The sequence below is a fragment of the Cryptomeria japonica genome, chromosome 5 (genome assembly GCF_030272615.1).
Source record: "Cryptomeria japonica chromosome 5, Sugi_1.0, whole genome shotgun sequence".
Classification (NCBI taxonomy): domain Eukaryota; kingdom Viridiplantae; phylum Streptophyta; class Pinopsida; order Cupressales; family Cupressaceae; genus Cryptomeria; species Cryptomeria japonica.
Window position 1 is genome coordinate 782,986,420 of NC_081409.1, and position 20,322 is coordinate 783,006,741.

Below are 20,322 nucleotides of genomic sequence, written 5' to 3' on the forward strand. Positions count from 1 at the left end.
TTACATAATCAAATTCTTTAAGATTTAAATCTTGGAGCTTCTGCTTCGTTGTCTTCGCTACTTGAATTTTTGAACAACAAAAATACCCAATGGAAACTGGGAAGTCTATCCCTACCTTGTGTTTTGATGACAACAATGATTGGAGGCCAAACAATTGCCTGACATACTCTAACAAAATGATGCAATCATTGCAATATCGTGGCAATAGCATCAGGTTCCCTGTGAACCCATCAACCCTGATATATGTTGAATGCTAGTTTTGGATGAACCAACAAGCCCATTCTTAGATGATTGTGATTGCTTCAGGGCTTATTCTATATCTCGTATCCCCTGTGAGCTTGATGACAACATGGAAGAGGAAGGCATCATTGATTCTCTTAAAGTGAGCCTTTGCATTATCTAAAGGGAGTTGTGAGTAATATTGCCAAACTTTCTTCTGCCCTTCCTCATCTCCCAATTGGTCTTCTACCTATAACCCTGGGAACTTACCTGCTCGGGCAACCACCCAAATAACATAGGAAGTGAAAAAGAACTTCTTCGCTTGATGTACTTCCATCATTTGTGTATGGATGTTGTTTGAGAGGATTTGGGCCTGGTCAAAGTATTGCTTCTCTATAAGGATGGTGGTCATGAACTGGAACATCCAAGGATGGAAATGCCTGCAATCTAGCTTATCGAAGGCTTTTCTCAACATGATGATTAAATCTCTCTGTGGTTCCTTAAAATCTGCCCTCAACACATCTATGGCTTTTAGCCCTATTTTTCTCTACTCCTCTAACCAGTTCTCATTCATGTGTCTCTTATTTGAAGTAATATCACCATTCCATACTCTGAGGGCTTCTTCTTCAATGGTAAGGAGTACTTCATCCCTTGCAGGGATGCCAAACACAAATCCTAGCATGTCTGCAGACAAGTCGATTACTGTCCTGCCTTGAGCATCTGTGAACTTTATTGTATCCGCATTGTAAAACCATGCAACAATCATGATAAACTCAGGAGCTTGGACTGACTGTGGGAAGATGGTTGCCTCCACCGGGCCTAATTTCTTAATCCTTCTCAGCAGGGCCTCTGGCCTTGGTCGGTCCAATTGTGTCTTAATGTCCTCTATCTCAATATGTCCCACCTCTGTGTCTGTAACCCATTTGATCTGATCATCCAACTTTAAAACATACAGTTGTCCTTGATAACGATATTTTATTGTCACAGGAAGTTTGTCTATCTCCTTACCTCTCTTACTAGAAGTTGGGTCCATCTAAACGCTCTGATCCACAAGAATTAATCCACTGCATAGATAAAAAAAAATATTATTAATATCATCCACCTCGGGACTCCAGGGTTCTGGAGTTCCGAGGTGGATCACTTCCTTATTAGACAAGTGACCTCGGAACTCGGGGGTTCCGAGGTGGATGGGTTTGAAAACAAACTCTGGAACTCCGGGGTTCCGGGATGGATAAACTGAACAGAGTCTGGAACTTCGAGGTTCCGAGATGGATGAAGCAAATGGAGTCCGGAACTTCGAGGTTCCGGGGTAGGTTGAAAAAGTTAACTTCAGGACCTCAGGGTTTCGGGGTCCCAGGGTAGACCAACAAGGCACCAAGAAGATACTTCGGAACTTCGAGGACCCGGGGTTCCGAGGTTAAAGTAGTGGCCTAGTAAAAAGGACCTCGGGACTCTGGGGTTCCGGGGTTTCGAGGTGGGGGATATTTCTCTTCAAAAATTGCGAGCTGATCCGGAACTCCGGGGTGAGGTAAACTAGGGCACGCAAAAAAAACACAAAAAATGAGAAAGAAAACCCAAGAAAAACTAAACAAGAAAACTAAAAACAACAAGATCTAAACATGGAATCACAAGAAGGGAGAAAAAATTAACCAACCTGGTGAGAAAAACATGCAAGACACTCCGCAACACGGGGGTGCGAAGTTGAGAGGTCGCAACTAGGAGGTCTAAGAAACTTGAGTACACAAATGAACTTAGAAAAGTTCATTCCTCTTATTTATACCCCCCGAACTTTGTTCGTACGGTCACCTTAAACAAGACCTCGGGACTTCGGGGTTCTGGGGTTTCGAGGTAGCAAATAAAAGACAACAAAATTCACCTCAGGACTCCGAGGTTTTGAGGTAAAAAGGAACAAAATGACCTCAGAACCCTAGGGTTCCGGGGTTGAAAGACAAGACAACCTCGGAGCTCCGGGGTCAAAAGACAAAACACATGAAGAACTTAGGACTTCAGGACTCCCAAGTTCCAAGGCTTCAACAAAAAGAAAAGGACAAGGCACGACTTCGGGACTTCGAGGATCCGGGGTTCCGAGGTTGTTCACCAACAAACAAACACCTACCTCGAGACTTCAGGGTTTCGGGGTTTCGGGGTAGGACAAAGCAAAAACACACAAAGGGGACCTCAGAACTCCGGGGTTTTGAGGTTGCCACATAAAACTACAAAAACAAAGCAACAAAAAAGAAAAAAGAGGGACCCATATTTTCAACACAAAGAAACTAATAGGTGTTAGGTATGCAGGGAATTACAAGTGGAATATTTATTATTGCCACATATATTACCATTCAAAAGAAGGTCTTTCAGTTCATATTTAAATTTGGATGTTGATAATCAACTTTAATATTTAAAATATATAATAATATGAATTATGCATCAAGTGATAAGCCTTAAGATTTTTTTTTGTCTTGCGAGCACTTTGATATTTGGTGGTGGAAGCTTTCAAAATGCACATTAATTACATATGATTGGAATGATAGTTGTGTGTATTTAGAGTAGAAATTGTACATTACATCTTCTTTTTATTTGGTTTAAGGTGAGAAGTTGTACACTTGTGTGTATTTTAAATTATCAAGTATGCATTTGATATAACATTCACATGTTATATGTTTGGACAAAAGAGTCACACAATTGCATAAAATCAAACTAAGAAATGTGAGGACAAATACATATCATTTTATTTTAGAACTATAATATTTAATTATATAACCCTTATTTGTAGTAAATTAGATTCACTTATGTCCCATGTGGAGCTAGATTTTGATTGCTATTGTTTATATTTTTGAATGAGATGATGAGTAACTTACATTTTTTGTGTATGAATGATGTATGTTATGTTATACTATGATTGAAACTTTCTTGGATATCTATTGATGATGAGTGGCAAACTTTTTGTGTATCAATGATGTATGTTGTGTTAAACTATGATTAAAACTTGCTTAGATATATATTGATATTTTTATAGTCAAACAATAATGAGAATGTGTTCAATTAATGGATCAAACTATGGTAAGTATTCTCATAACTACTTGTACATGCTCAATTTTTGGGTCTTCTCCCTTATATTGCGAAATATACCCCTTTCCAATGTGCAATTTATCCATGCTTTTGTCCAATCAATTGTGTGTTCCATAATATGTGTTATCGCAACAATCTATCTTATTGTCCACAACATTTGATATTTACAATTTTTCTTTGAAAGCATTGACTATATGAGTATCTTATAGGGCAATCTAGAAGCATTTATGAGGCTTACTTGCTATTTTACAAAGAAGTACCTTAACTAGTTGTGATTCGTATGATACTTCTAAGGTATTCCTTGATGATATCTTTTCTCATTGGTTATTTTCAACATGATTATATAGTCCATCACAAGTTATTGACACACATGATATTAGCTTTGGTGGTTCTACATATTAAGTGGATTTTCTATGTCATTTGCTTTTATATTTTATATGGATTTGATTTAGACCTCTAACTTTTTAGTTTTAGACGAGATATATTTTTAAGGGGATTTATAGTGGCAAAACTTATAATTTTAGAGTTACAAAGGATAGATTTTGATGATTTGCTTCAACATATGGTCCCATCTTTATCTTACTTGTCTCTCACTTGCATATCGTTATTGTTACATTTTTAACCTTAGAATATCCCATCCACACATCTTCATGCTTGCATCTTATGGATTATGCTATCATATTTTATGTTACATTCTTACCTAGATATCCATTCTTACATGTTTGTATTTTCTCATGATATCTCTTGGTGCTTACATGGTTTATCTATCTATCACTCTCACTTTTGTGTGCTCACTATTGGGGGCAACAATGAGGTATCTCAATGCCCTATGAATCATGTGCTTACATGCTCGCATCTTGATATTTATTATTCAATTGTCACATGATGTTACTTATGGGACCCATTCACGGTTATTGCACTTTACATGGTGATATCTTTTAACATATTTTTTTTCTCCTCTCTCCCAATACCTTACATTCTCTGTTTGCAACTAATTAGACAAGGCATATATTATCACTAATGTTTCTCAACATCATTCATGCTCTTTATGACTTTATACGATTGTCTAGAAACATCATCCTAATTCATAACCATTAGATGAGTGTCTCTAAATATTTACTTTCACGTTGGCTTCTTGTTTTAATTTGACATGCATATTGATAGTAGTTCACAATCAAGTTAAAGTGAAGGAAAAATGTAATAATTAAATTTGCATATCCCATGCCTTTCCCATTTGTTTTAGGTTCACTTTGATTGAGTTGCCCTTTATATATTTACTAGTGCATAAGTACTATATCTATATGTAAAAGTTGTTAAAATACATATGATTTAGCTATGCTGCCACACAAGCCAACAAACTAATCTTGATATGTAAGTTACTCATTCCTTACATTGGGACAATTTTTCAAGTGTGGAATTGAACCTAATTTAATTTTACATGCATGGATTCAACCTTTGAAATTTTAAAATTTAAAATGGCCCCACGCAGCTCTTTTTCTTATTAAGCATTGTCTACAAAGTTGTGTATAAAATATTCAAATTGTATTCTGGGATGTTATATAAAAATAAACTTATTATATTATTGATGATATTATAATCATTGAGTACATATGATAAAACACAATACATAATCATTTGGCATTTCTTAAATATCATTAAAACACTTAAGTTTGGTCTAAGTTAATGCCAAAGGGGATAAAAAATAATTTGAGCTCAATCACACAATCATCAAAAAATATTATGCATGCCTTTATCTTTATACTCTCCTCTTTAGCACTTGCACCCAACACAAACCTTATAGTGCCATCACACACTACAACACATGACACTATGTCTTGCTTATTGTGTGCTCCCATGTATGATCACATGTAAGATCACATAAACACCAATTGAATTCAAGAACTCTATGCATGGACAACTTTGGCCAAATTATAGGACACCAACTACTAAGTAGTTGAAAGGCCAACAATTTAGAATGATGCATTGCATTTCTATTTATTGTTTTGTAGTTGTAATGCATTGTATTGTATATTTCCATACATCTCTCACATTGAGGACAATGACAAATATTGTATTTGCATAGGAAAACTAGTCTGAAGTGTTGCCCAATTTGGTCACGAGAATCTTCATTCCTTAGCATGACCTTTTTAAACATTCATTGTTGTTGTGAATAGAAGTGTGACACATTTAGTAAAGGCTTCAACTTCAATTGTGCTTTTAATTTATTGTCTTTTGTCTTTCTATTGCATATTCTATACACCCCATCCTTCATAAAAGTGGTTTGTCTTTTGGATTAAATCAAGTGAAATTGTCCCAACCTAATTAAATAAATATTTCTATTTATTTAATTATCCCATTTATTTCTATTAACTTAACGAATCTTTATTTGTTTAATTAATTCACTTATCCCCTTCTAATCTATTTAATATCCCAATTTAATATATATTTTTATTTATTTAAAAAACCCTTTTTCCTAAATTATTTTATTTATGTGGCCCCTCCCTCTATTAATCAAATAAGTTTTTAAATTTATTTAATTAATTCATTTAGCTTTTTCCCCTCATTTATTTTAACCACTCATTTCATTTCATTTTATTATTTCTTCTACCTACCCTTCAATCCTAACTGACCATTTATCTTTCACACCTTTTAATCCTATCCCTTCATTTTTAAGATGTTCTCTATATAAGAGGCTTCTTTTCCTCTCATTTTCCATATAGCAACCTATCAAGGCAACCTATCAAAGGCAAGATCAATGGAGATAGAAGAACGATGAAGATCAAACCCATTGAATGTGTGAATGGTATCATTTGATTTATTTTATGATTTTGCATATTTTATGGTTTTTCATTTATGTTTTGTTGGATTTCACTGTAGATCTAGGGTTTTTTGGTTGAATCTTGTTAGGATTTACAATATTGAGAGTTCAAATTCAACACATACAATCAACATCATTAATTCATATATGAAGATAAATACCAATATAAAGTTTATAGAACACAAATATAAAATTTATAAATAGTCAAGTCCATAAATGTAAAGATGTTTATCAACATCACCAATTCATATATTAAGTTAAATACCAATATGAAATTTCATGTTGAAATATGTAAAAATGACCTTGAGTGAAGGATAATATCAATTTGTTAATTTATATTTTATATTTTATATTTGTAACTCCTTAAAAAAGTCTTAAATAATTTGAAACTTCAATACCATGGTTCCCGCTCGACTGTTTCCCAGATCCTTCCGTTAACAAGTTTCAAATTTCGAAATAGTCAAAATCACGAAGGGAGAGTGTACCAAACTGTCAGAAGCCACAAAAAAAAAAGCGAAAAATGCAAAAAATGCAAAAAATAGAAACGCACGGCAAATTTTTCCTGACACCCGATCATCCTCAAATCCTTAGCATGAATTTTACAAGCTCCTTTTTCGAAGTAGGTGTCTAGGACATATATAAAACCGCAGTCATTGGGATCGTCTGCATTTAATTCCCTGCTTTAAATTATGACGAAAACTGCCTCCAAATTATTCGCCACAAATTTAGTAGGCTCCAAAATAAATTTAATTTTGCCTCGAAATTCTCGGCTCCAAAATCTACGGCGAGAAACGCCGAAAGCTTCCGACAAGTAACATTCCATTACCTGAAATATAGGGATCCGATAACTGAATTAAAATAGAATATAATAAGAGTGTACAGTTAGAGACTAGGAGTCCTAAAAATATCATGCACCGCCAGTAGAAAGTAGAAATAAATAGAGATATTGCATGCATAATTTAGTGGAAGTCTTGCTAGAGTTGTACAGTTTATATTTATAGTAGATTGCTTTTCAGTTAAATTTTTTAAACTTAGGGATGTTTTCTGCTATAAAGAATTGCCGCAGGGGAGCTCAATTCTAAGGTTTGTTTGTAGTTTTTATGCTAAGTCGTGGCGGTTTTTAGGCTGAGATTGTTTGAATTTGAAAAACAGATTTTTTTTTTGAATTTCCATATGCTTTTATAATTTATATTGTTTTAAAGATTTCTGCTAGATAGGGGCTTTCATTTTTTCTCCGAGATTTGAATTTTTATGCTTGCCGTAGGTGGTCATGTCTACGGCTAGTTGTGGCTCAAAAATGGCGCGGAAGAGGGCGGTTAGAGAGGGTAATGACCCGCTAATTGTTTACCCTGCGCGGAATAAGAAGGCGAAGAAGGAAAGTGGAGCGAAGGGGAAGGAGAAGAATTTGATGGAGTCGAAGAAGAAAAATGTGGTGGAAATTGTGGAAGAAGAAGGACAAGAGGAAGTGAAGGTTGCAAGATCGATTCCGGAGACAACAAGAAGGTACACAATGCACACTACTTTGCAGAAATTGAAAATCATAAATATTATATGTTTTTGTGGCTGAATTTTGTAACTGTATATTTGCAGCAGACCTGATTTTTCTAGTACATAAAGATGAGTTGGTATGCTTTTGGAAAATACTATGCCGGTTTTTTCATCAACTTTTCCATATACACTTACCATATCATCAGGACGAGGAAAACAAATGTGTTGGAGTTAAGCAGTTATATTAGTGGTTTCCTTATACATTTGATGAAATATCTTAATCATCAACATAGTTTTACATTTACCTGAGTGATGGACCCTGTTTCCGAGGGATGGAAAATATTTAAGTTGGCACTGATGCGAAAGGATGACCAACAACTCCTAGTCATCCCTATGTAATAAGTCGGATTGAATAGTCTTTTTGGTCATGAAAAACCATGAGCTATTTGGCATCTGTTGCGGATTAATAACAACTTTCATCTCTGTTCCATCATTTGAAACTCGCTGTACAACTCAGGCAGGTGTGCAACCATGCTGCGGATTTAGGATTCATTGCATTGCTGTTGTAGTTATACATCTGATGAATATTTCTTATACAACAACATACTCTCCCTCATATGGACCCTGTTTCTGAGGGATAAGAAAATGTAAAGTGTCACTGATCTGAAAAGATGTCTTCACAGTTCCTAGTCATCCCTATGTAACTTATGTGATTGAATAGTTTTTCGATTGGATTTAAATAAAAGAAGAGCATTTTAGTTACAACAATTTACAATGGATCGGAGGGTGTTTGAATGTATGGCTAGGTTTCTTGGGGTTACATAGGCCTGGAAGTTTGCCTGTGACGACCCTTCCCCTCTTTTTTTCCTTGCAGCGTGTTGGATCTGGTGGTTTCTGTTGTGGGTTTTCTCTGGAGTCTTTTAGTTGCACTTTGTTGCTGTTTGGAGTGTTTTGGATGCGATGGGTGGAGGGCAACGCTACCTTCCTTTGTGCTCTTTTCTTTTAAATCAGTCTTTTTTCACTTTCTTCTGTTGATTTCCTTTCTATAGTGAGCTGGGTGGCATTAGATAGGACTTTGGGGGATCCCCCAACCTCTCCTTTAAATAGATTCTCAATCCGGAGGAAACTTCTAATGTAGGACATGAAAAAGTTGTGTAGTTCCTTTTGCATGCTGAAAATGAGACTAAATATGAGCATTGTGTGCCTAATTGTTCGAACCCTATTTAAGGCAAAGCAAGGATTGCTTGGTGTTAGTTATCGATCTTGAGTCAATTGTGGATTATGTTGTTGGAAATGTTGTTGTCATTGATGTCAAAGGAGGATGGAATATAATCATTGTCATTGAAGGAAATCACATGCCAAAGGCCAATGGTCACTAATTGCCCCATTCATGCGTTTGTTTGTTGGACGACTCACCCTCAAGGCAGCGTTGAAAATTATCAAATTGGCTGATCTTTCTTGTGAAAATAAAATTAATATAATTTGAGTCTTTGTGGCATGGGCGAACCTTCTTGGTGTGGTCAACCAACTTGGGAGAAATCAAAGTAAAATTTATTTATGTGCAAACTTGGCCAATCCCTTTCAAAGGATCACCTCTGTTGAATGAAGAGGCATATTGGAGTGGTATAAATAGATTGGGATGGAGGTTAGAAGGAAAACAATTAATGTAATATCCTTCGTATTTCAAGCAGATTTTGAAGAAGAAAATAAATGTGAAGAAGTTGCAAGCAGATTTTATGAAGGAGACTCAAATGGTCATCATCTATTGAAGAAGCAATATTCAAGGATTTTTTTTGGTTCATTTGGAGGTTGGTGCCTCTCATTAGAAGAGATTGGTGTCTCCTGCTAGGTTGGTGCTTAGTGGTGGGGATTGGTGCCTACAAAGATTTTATGTGTGTAATGTTCCCTTCTTGGGCACTTCAGGCATGGTGGTCGTTTCAACGAGTACCCATCAGCTAACAAGTTAGGGTTAGGGGACTGTTGATGTGTGTTTAGGCACATAATATTCAGAATAAAATACCAAAGCACTTTACCCTCTCTTGAACAAAATCACCTCAGATGCTAAGGGTAAGATCAACTAAAATGATTCCAAGGTTTATACATGTCAGGTCTTGACGAGTGGGTAACTCAATGGTCGATGTGAATTGTTGTTTTCACTCGGGGACTTACACAAATGTTCAAATCAACTTCATAGATCTTGGATATGCGGAATAGGTGTGCTGATAACTTAGGATATGGCAATGTAGCTTTGGACTTAAGACTTACTGAAAAAAAATGGGCAAAAGGAATAGGGTTCAAGAAATCTATTCTAAGCCTGGGAATGTAGGAAATGATGAACAAATTCAGTGGAATCGAACTAGACAAGGTCTCACAAACAGATTTTGACACGAGCTTAGTGCAATCATCTAAGGTATACTTATTGATTTTCAAATTATTATCATCAAACATTGACACCATCCAGGTTGATGCATATCAAGGGATGCACAATAATTGAAGTTAAGCTTGCATAAATTTTCAGTTGACCACACAAGCCGCACTTACCAACGGCAAGGGGCTAGTGTTATGGATTAAGGATTCCACACAAATATACTCAACAAATCTTCCACTCAATCTAACAAACATGGAAACAAATTCTAATCTAAAATTCTAATCTAACTTGGAGGAATTGAGAACTTTGAATGCAAAAAAAACACTTGAAAGACAAAATCACCATCAAGTCCAACAATGATTTATATTCAAATAGCTGCAGCATATACCAACAATTCTACAAAAACTCTCCCTTACAAATGAGAGGCAATGGGGTATATATAGAGGCTCATACAAAACAGATGGCCAAGATTAAAACTAAATCAAGGGCCAAGATCATGCCAACAAAACCCTAGAATTGCCCTAATTAGGGTTTACATAAAAAATGGTGCCACCAACATATGGCCCAATAGAAAGATATCTAGTCATCAAATAGGGAATCTTGTAGAAGATTCCTCCCTGCATCTCTCTCTCCTAGCATACTCCAAGAATCTAGCCAATACAAAATCTAACTCCTTCATGGAAATGCTAGGTAAGGTATCCTACTGTAAATCAATCACGTCCAATGCATCTGAGCAAGCATCCAAAGTGTTCTCCCAATCTGGCATGAACTTTTGCGAACCATGAACATGAATCAACAAAGAGACCAAATCATCCATTTGACTCTTCTTCAAAGAGTCCAACTGACAAAAATACATAAGTTTCATCTTGTCTCTTAATTCGGCTAAGTGTAAACCACTAGCATCACTGACATCAACCCTCAATAACTCCTCTATTGAGGCGAGGATCTTCAACTGAATTGATCGTTCCATCCTTGCACAACTTAGTTGTGTGCTCTCATAAGCTGATTTCTTCATGGCCAATGAACAATACCAGCCATGGAAATCGTATCTATCTCCACAGTGCACAACATTCTCCCTAACCAATGTGGACTTAGGAACCTTCTTCAAAGCTCTGAGGCGTGGAATAGTCTTCTCCTGAATAGGTCTAAAATCTTTCCAAACTCCTCCAAAATACTGGATTCTGAACATGAGCCCTGTTGTTCTGTTGAATGCGTGGACAAACCGAGTAAGTAAATCATCCGCCTGTCTCTTTGTATTCTCAATCCATTTCTCCACCTCCGAGAGTGTATTTCTCGTTGCTTCATAATGTGAATATAGTCCACGATCAACTGCAATAGGGGAAATAAGGGTGGGATTCTCACGCCTTACCCCTGCAATGTACTCTCTAAGTTTGATATTCTCTTCTTCGTACTTCTCCTTTTCTTCAATCTCTCTATTCAATCTCACACTGATTGCCCTAAGGTTTTCACCAACCTCCTGAAATTCCTGCTCTTTTGTAGTACAACCAAGGGCAACTGAAGTAATCTGGAAGTCCATGGGAGTAGCAATGTCTGCCGTCACACTTGCAATGGGAACAACCACTTGCGCAATCTGCAATCCTATCTCATCTCTAGATACGTGTGATAAAATCTCCGCTCTCTTAAGCTCTTCCTCCTTATTGCTCCTAGATAAGTAGTCATCAATGTCATCAATAGGCTGTGCCTCTATTATTTTCTTACTTTTCTCCATACTCTTCATCAACCAATCAGGAATAGCGGCCATCTCCATACCATCATCGAGACACATATCTTGATCAAGCCCTCTCAATGCTGAGACATCATCATCATCATCATCATCATCATTAGAATTATTCCTGGTCAAATCATATACATTCTTTCCCAAGTTAACCTCGAAAAGGATAGTAGGGGATCTCGACCGATCATCATCCTCATTAGGTGGAGCAGATGTCGTTGTGGCATGTAAATCTTGAATATTCTCTGGTAGTATCACTATGTTAGAACATTGCTCGAACTCCCTATTCTGTTTTGGCATTTCAACTTCCTTGATTGATGAGACACTAAGAGGTGGTGAAGGAATGATAGGCGAAGGAATAGTAGTCTTTTGTTTCTTCTTCTTGACCTCCTCAATCTTCTTCCCTCTAGCCTTGACTTCTCCTGGTGTGTTCTTCCTTCTCTTGGGAGCTTGACTCTCCTCATCCGCATGAATCCTGACATCATCGATAGTCCTTTGATCATCCTCAGAAGCAGATTCCTCCTGTTTCATCTTTTCATAAGTGAAGGTAACACCCATATCAACTAACTTATTCATTTGAATATCTACCCATGCTCGGGAGAAACTCAAGACCTCTCTCATCAATACATTCAAATCTATTTCTTCTGATTTTGACCAATCGCCTTCTTCATTTCATTTTCATATTGTGGATGCGTACGATCCCTACCATCTAACACTTGGTCAGGAATGAGAAAAAGTCCACACGTCCTCATGAAATCCATTGACATCCTGGACCACATTCGTCTCTTCACTGCTCGCTCGTCCATCAGGTTGGCCCAATAATTTTCTATGTCTATCTTGTGGATGAGCTTCTTTCCCCTGATCCTTCCAACGTTCTTATCTGGATCAAATCTTTCTCTTTTTTTGTATGTTGCAAGTTGATAGAATGCAAGCTCCTCACTTGTGCTAGTTGCTAAGGCAAATTGGCAAACCTCCAACGTTTTTCCAACTGAAATAGGAAATGTCATGCATGTTCTGTGCTTTTCCTTCTGATAGAATCAAACTCCAGAAGCTGTCTCACCACTTCCAACAAGATCACTCTGTTAGAAGGATACCTAGGAAGCTTGTAGGGTTCATATTGAAACCCATGAATCCTAAGGTATGTGAAAGTGGGAAACTGTATATACCACGATTCATATTTCTCTATCAGCTTTGTTGTCTCCTTGGACAACCTCTTGTGGACTCCACCTTGCAGCATCCATGTGATGTACATTGTGAATACATCATTCACTCTCTTATAATCTTCAATTCTATACATGTTCAGTTGTGGATAACACTCGTAACTCCTGAATTGTCCTTGTCCATTCTGGATTTCACCTCTACAAATCAATCCTTTTTATGTAACAAACTGTGCAAGCAGGTACACCAAATAGGAAGTCATTGCGAATGACTTGGATCGCTCTACATTCCTCAGCTGAAAGTCTAGATTGTCACTTATGATTCTAGACCAATTTATTAATGTTCCTTTTAGACAATCCTAGATGAAATAGAACATCCATCCATCGTATATTGCACCCTGCGGCATCCCCATCATTCGGTTAAACAGGAATACTAAATCACTATATTCTTCTTTGAAGTCTGTGCACATTAGTGTCTTGGGTGCCTTGGAATGATGAGTCCTAGGCTTGATCATCCACTCTTTATTCACCACGGTCTTGCACACATCCACTTTTTTCTTATATTGGTCTTCATATTCATCTTTAGTTATATCCTTCATGTCTACTCCACGTGGAATTCCAAACACCTCAGCAATCGCATCCTCACCAAGGTAGGCAATGATGACACCCTTAGGAGTCTTGATCATTCGGGAGCGAGGATCATAACATCGTGCAAACTCTAGGATAAGCTCATTGCACTGTATGAATTGCGAAAATCCAGCGGCCTGATAAATGCCACTCTTCATAATGTTCACATAGATTGGGGAAGGGATCTAGCTTCCAATTTCGAACATACGTCATCGCATCTAGTTCATGTTCAGGAAATGCATGTTTGTGTTTGTAATCTCCTTCCATCTAGATGACATCTTGGATTCTGGATAGAATCTAGTCTCGAGTATCTTCTGCTGTTCTCTCATTTCCTTGAGTCCGGACTTCGACATCGTACCTGTACAAAGCTAGAAGTTAGAACTTAGGAAAATAAATAATATTTTTGACAAAATTCCTGACTTCTTAATGTTTTAGACTAATTTTGGGTATGGAAATCAGGAAAATAATCCACTCTTGATAGATTTCAACAATTGAATACGAAAATGTGACAAGGTTGGGGTCTAAAACCCTCATTAAGTTCATCAAAAATCAATAACTTTCTGGCCAAAGTCTGAAAACGCCTCCTTATACTTAGAAATTATGTTCAAATTAGAATGCAAAGGAGTATACCGGATCAACAATGACTAAGGAAAAGGTGTGAAAGGTTGTGTTTTCACACAAAACCAAGTTTGAAGACACCTTCCGAAGTCAACAATGGCTGCCAGCAAATCTGAAGACAACCTGCAACTTCACAAATTAATCTCTAAAAAACATGTTGCAATCACCCAAATATGCACAAATTTGATGATGAAAGCAATCATATCCAAGAATGTGGGTATGGCTGGTAAAGGTTTAATTTTCTGACGACAAGTCTGAAAATGGATTACTTCAGACTTACCAGCACTTTGGAAAATTATTAAAATCCCTGAAAACGATCAACAAATGACAAAGGAATGGATTCCAAGCAAAATCGCCAAAGGTGACAGGTGGCTGGAAATGAAAATCTCTGAGGACAGCAGCCAATAATGGAATTTGTAGACCTGCAACAACTCTGAATAACTCTGAAAATGGACTGAAAATGACCTCCAATTAGCCTTTAGACAAAATCACCTAAGGCACAAATGGGCTTGGAACACAATGTAGGTCTGAAAAAATGAATTTTCCAGCCAGCTATGGAGTCACACAAGTCTGAAAATCTGCAACCTCAGGTCTGAGAACAAAACACCAGCAAGCTACAACAATGGCAGCACACACCCAAGGAGGAAAAAATCGCCAAATTTGGAGGTAAGAACCTCCAAACGCAAAAATCGCCTTCTCCACCAAAATTGCCAACTTAAAAAAAACCGCAATCCCTTCAAATTCGTGGCAAATAACATCAATGGCAGCCACCAAGAAAATCGCTAGGTTAGAAAATGACAAAAAAAATGGCAATGAAATTAATCTTCAATCAAGTGTGTCACTTGGACACTTTGCCAAAAATCGCCAGTTGGAGGAAAAATTGCCCTTGCATGAATACACTTGGTAAATATAATGATTAAATAATGCTGGGATCTCCTCCTTTAAACTTGCTATCACCATCAACTTTCACCACACAAGCAATGTGGGATAAAAAAACTTGTTCTTATACTTGCCTGGCAAAAATCGATTTGCTTCAAGAAGGTTAAAAACATTAAATGTTCATTGCAAATCATTAATTGTTATTTTATTTATTGTAAATAATTGTTGCTTTTCATCAAAAAACAATTCAATGAGGCTCATTTATTAAAATATTTCAAAATTTAAATTAAATGGCCAATTGTGGAAAATTGATTTAGGTAGGGATTAAAAAATCCCATTAAAAAAACATTAAAAATGTCAAAATTGTCCCCTTAGGGAAAATCGATCCCAGTAGGGATAAAAATCCCTATCAAAATTCATCAAAGTGCACAAAATTGGGGTCCACAGGAAAATCAATCTTAGTTTGGAATGAAAATTCCACTTAAAATTTCGTCATTCAACACAAAAATGCCCCTGGTGGAAAATCGATCCTAGTCTGGATGTTCATTCGGACATGAAAATATTAAAATAACTCAGAGGAAAATTTTCTTGGGTCTGGAATGAATATCCGCACAAAAATCCTCAAAATCTTGTCACAAAAGGCTTGGTGGAAAATTGATCCAGGTGTGGAGTGTTGAGACATGGACCAGCTAGGACTCGAACCTAGGACCATCCATACAATGCTAGAGTGCTCTATCACTAAGCTACTGGCCCCTCTTGGACCAGTCCATCGTCGGTCCGGGTGTGGCTTATTTCCAACATCAACACCCCCCCTTAAGCCACACCTCTCGTGTGCTTGGGGCTCCTAGCCTGGACCTGGCTCTGATACCATGTTGAGACATGGACCAGCTAGGACTCGAACCTAGGACCTTCCATACGCTGCTGGAGTGCTCTACCACTGAGCTACTGGCCCCTCTTGGACCAGTCCATCGTCGGTCCGGGTGTGGCTTATTTCCAACACCAACATGGAGTCATCACAAACGTCATCCGCAACTTTATCCATACTCCTAGTGGGAAAACGAGGGTAGTTAGGACAAAATACTAACACTTAGTCAAAATTATGGCATCTTGGGGAAAAACGACCCTAGTATGGATTCTCAATGGTGGAAAAATGGGTCAAGTTTGGATTTTAGGGGAAATCCATGTCCAGTCCGGATTTTGAGTGGGGGAAAATCATGGGTAGTCAGGAATATGAGGGGAAAACCACCTCTAGTGTGGAATTTTGACCTTTTAACCCCTAGAATATGGATTTTCATCCGGAAAATGTTGATTTTTCCACTCAAAATCACTAGGAAATTTCAAAACTCAATAAAATTCAATTGGACAATGCAAAATCAATTTGAATAACTTCCTAGGAGTGAGAAAACAACTCCAAAAGGACTTAAAATACCTTAGCACTTTAAAATCATGGACATGGACGTTCAAAAACATGTTAACGCTCAAAAGGTCTACACTTAGACAAAATTAGGATCATTTAAAATCTCAACTTTACGCGCTTGATCCTATAACTTAAAAAAAAACCCTAAACGACACTAGGCATGATCAAAACTCCGAGACTCGGGCACGAGAAACTCAAAATTGCCCACTAAGTTGCCAAAACCCTAAACTAACCAACGTGAGAAGCATGAAAAGAGGGGGTCCCTGTTAGCAATGGGGTGATGTGTGAAAAAGTCACAATAGGGACTCATGGTGATAGTTTGATCCAACTTATTCGACGTTGAGAGGTGTTATATTGATCTTAGTTAATTGAGATTTGCATTTTACCACTTTGTAGAGTGGATTTGGAAAATTTGTTGATATTGTTTGTAGTAAGTTTTAAGGTGGACCATTTACTTAGCTAGTTGGCATTATTTCTATTTTGGGATGTAGGTTGGAGTAAATGATGATGACATTTTAGGTTTTAACATGGTCCAGAGCATTTAATTTAAATAACATTAAGCTATAAAGTTAAATTAAATAACTAACTTTAACATTATTTAATTTATTAATATTTGCCTATATTGGTGCCCAAGGTTAAAATTAAAAGTGTCTTTTGCAATTTTTGAATAAAGTGGCCTTATAGGGTTTGGCACTAACATTGGGAGACATGAGGTGAATTTTAAATTAAATTAAAAGGTAAGCCCAAAAAGGTGGCTCGGGATTTTGGGAGGCTATTTATTTGGTAACAATGGTCAAGGGGATAATTTTATAAACAATAGAAATGCAAATCAGCAAGCAAGGACAATTAATTTCAAATGCCTTATGCGAGTTATCTCACCTAGAGTCCAACCATAGGTTGACAATGAACCCCAAGTTACCGATTTTGCAAAATCAATTTATGTAGGATTGGATAGATGGAGGTCCATATTTTTAGGCTGCTATATCTCTTAGAGATTGCATAGATGTCAAAATGAAGCATAGATCTTGTGTTGGTGGAAGAACGAATAATTATGATGCAAAAAAAGGTTGGGAAACTAACCCTTATTATGACAGGTCAGGGAAGACTTCAGCTAGAGCTTGGGTGTAGAAGGTGGACACTTATTTTCAGCTTAATCCCATGCTTGAAGATGAAGCTATCAAATTTGCTGCTATTCACCTATATGGTATTGCTCACGAGTGGTGGCGGCATGGGATGATCACTATGGGTCATGATTAGGTTACTATTTATGTTGAATTTACAGAGAGGGTTATTGATAGATTTGTGAAGAAGGATCTAGATTATTTCAAAGAGTTGGCTTATTTGAATTAGTGGGGTTCAAGAGATGCATATGTTACTGATTTTTAGAGGTTATCAATGCTGGTTGCAAATATTTTCATAGAGAAGACTCATAGTTTTGTTCATGGATTGTCTATTAGATCCTTTAAGAGGTTGGATTAAAGCACTCATGCTGGTTGCAAATATTTTCATAGAGAAGACTCATAGTTTTGTTCATGGATGGTTTATTAGATCCTTTAAGAGGTTGGATTAAGGCACTCAATCCACCTACATTGCAAGAAGCCATTAAGTAGGCTAGGGACATGGAGACCTCTACCTTTGGAAGCAAATTTCAATTTAAGGGATACTCACAAAAAACAATGAGGACAAAATCAGTCAAGAAATGAATCAAAAGAGGTTCAATAGTGAGTAGTTGAATGAGTTCTGAAAAAAAAATTATTCTTTCATTGTAGGGAGCCATGAAACCCATCTCATTAATGTAGTGTTAAGGCAAAGGCAAAGCAAATAGAATACTTTTCAGCGGAGCAATCAACATCAAGAAAATCAGATCAACAGTTTGATTTAGAGAGCAAAAAGTTTATTAGAAGAGGAGCAAGGAAGTGGTGGTACCATTGCCCAACTCTCTAGCATCCAAAAAGCAATAACATTTAAGTTATAGGTGTACTATATGTGCCACGACTAATAACTCTCATTTGATACAGATGCTACACTTAAGTTTATTGATGAGGGCCTTGTGGCTAGGAGAGGACTTTAGACTGAAGAACATGAAGGCTTCAAGGTGATGGTGGGAGTTGGGTATAAGCTCACTTGTACTCCCAAGATCTCCAATTTGAGCATACAGTGAGGAGAGTATGAGTTGAAGGATGATTTTTATGTAGTGAACCTTGGTGACATTGATGCGGCTTAAGGGATGCATTGGATGGAAACACTTTTGGAGTTCACTTTCAATCTACAAAAGATGGAGATGAAGTTTGAATCAAATGGGAAGAAGATAGTTTTGAGAGGTATGCTAGATGAGGCGTTGAGAGTTGCATCCTTCAAAAGGAGGGAGTGGTTGATTAGACATGATCAGGTGGAGTGAGCAAAAGAGTGTGTCATAATATCCACAATTGTAAATCAACAAAAGATCACTTATCTAGATTTTTCAGAAGTTGCTATCAAAGCATAACAATGTTTTTCAGAGTAGACTACTTGGAGTGCCACCTTAGAGGGGGATTGAGCATGTAATAGAACTGCAAATGGTGCCAACCTAGGAATCACTATGTACAAGCCTATGTACAAGCATCTGAAGAGGCATAAGGATGAGATTGAAAAGGGTATTAAAGAATTATTGGATATGGGGCACATTAGACCTAACAAGAGTCCTTTTGCTTTAGTAGTAGTTTTGGTGAAAAAGGATGGCACAATGCAGATGTGCATTAATCACAGGGCTCTGAACAAAAAGACAATAAGCATGTATCCTATTCCTAGGGTCGATGAGGTGCATGGTGAGGTCAGGTTACCATTATATCAGAATGAGGAAGGAGGATATAGAGAAGACAACTTTTCAATGCCATTTCGGTCACTTCATGTTTTTGGTGATGTCATTCAATTTGACTAATGCACATGCCACTTTCCAATCTCATATGAATTAGGTACTATGGAAGCAATTAAGAAAGTATGTGTTAAATATTTTTGATGATATCTTGATTTAGTAAAACTTTGAAAGAACACTTGAGGCATCTTGAGGAGGGATTGAACATATTAGAGAGTGAGTCCTTGTATGCCAAGGAGTCTCAGTGTGACTTTGGCATGATAGAACTTCTCTAACTTGGTCATATTATCAATTTAGAGAGAGTTAGAGTTGATGCTGAAAAGATCAAGCCTATTGTTGAGTGGCCTACAACCATGAATCTCTCATAGTATAAGAGATTCTCTTGTCCATGTGGGTTCTACAAGAGATTCATTAAGGGGTTCTCATAGATTCCAGCCCCACTAATGGATTTAACAAAGAAGGGAGCTTTTGAGTGGTTTAATGCAGCACAAAAGTGTTTTGATCACTTCAAATAGGTGATGTCTATATGCCTCTTTGCAATTCTAGGTTTCTCTAAGCCTTTTATGTTGGGGTGTGGTGCTTTTGGAGAGGGGATAAAAGTGTTGTATTAATGTAGTAGAAGCATCCCATAGCTTTTGAAAGTAGGAAGTTGAGAGGTGTGGAGAAGATTTATTCTATATATGACATGAAGATGTTGGCTATCATGCATGCGTTGGCCAAATTCAAACCTTATTTGGTAGGGGGCAACTTTATTATCAAAATACTAGAACAACAAAACATAGCATGAAGTGGGTGAGTAGACTTCAGGCCTATGATTTTGATATCGTATATGTTAAGTGACAAAAAATTGTGGTTGCTGATGCACTTTCGAGGAGGCCTCATTTGTGCTCATTAGTTGAGATCGCCGCTGATTGGAGAGATGATTTTAATAGAATATTCTAATGTTTCTTAGGTTGTAGGATTCATAGATGACACTATTCAAGATGATAGGCATACAATGATAAATGAGCTGATTATTTACAAGAAGAGGATTTATTTGGTGCCCAATTCACAACTTAAGGTGAATATATTGAAGACTT

The 20,322-nt window shown here is 37.1% G+C and overlaps 1 protein-coding gene across 3 annotated transcripts in view; it reads left to right on the top strand.

Moving 5' to 3' along the window:
• The first annotated feature begins 6,765 nt into the window (after positions 1–6,765).
• Positions 6,766–20,322, top strand: part of LOC131049201 (endoribonuclease Dicer homolog 3b) — a 117,934-nt gene continuing 104,377 nt past the window's right edge. For 2 of the 3 annotated variants that reach the window (XM_057983244.2, XM_057983246.2), the window contains exons 1-2: positions 7,052–7,189; positions 7,371–7,609. In XM_057983244.2, the coding sequence (XP_057839227.2) occupies positions 7,377–7,609 (233 nt within the window). In that variant the 5' untranslated portion in view covers positions 7,052–7,189; positions 7,371–7,376. Of the gene's footprint in view, positions 6,918–7,051; positions 7,190–7,370; positions 7,610–20,322 lie in introns of those variants that run through there. The other variant, XM_057983245.2, reaches the window with a different exon arrangement.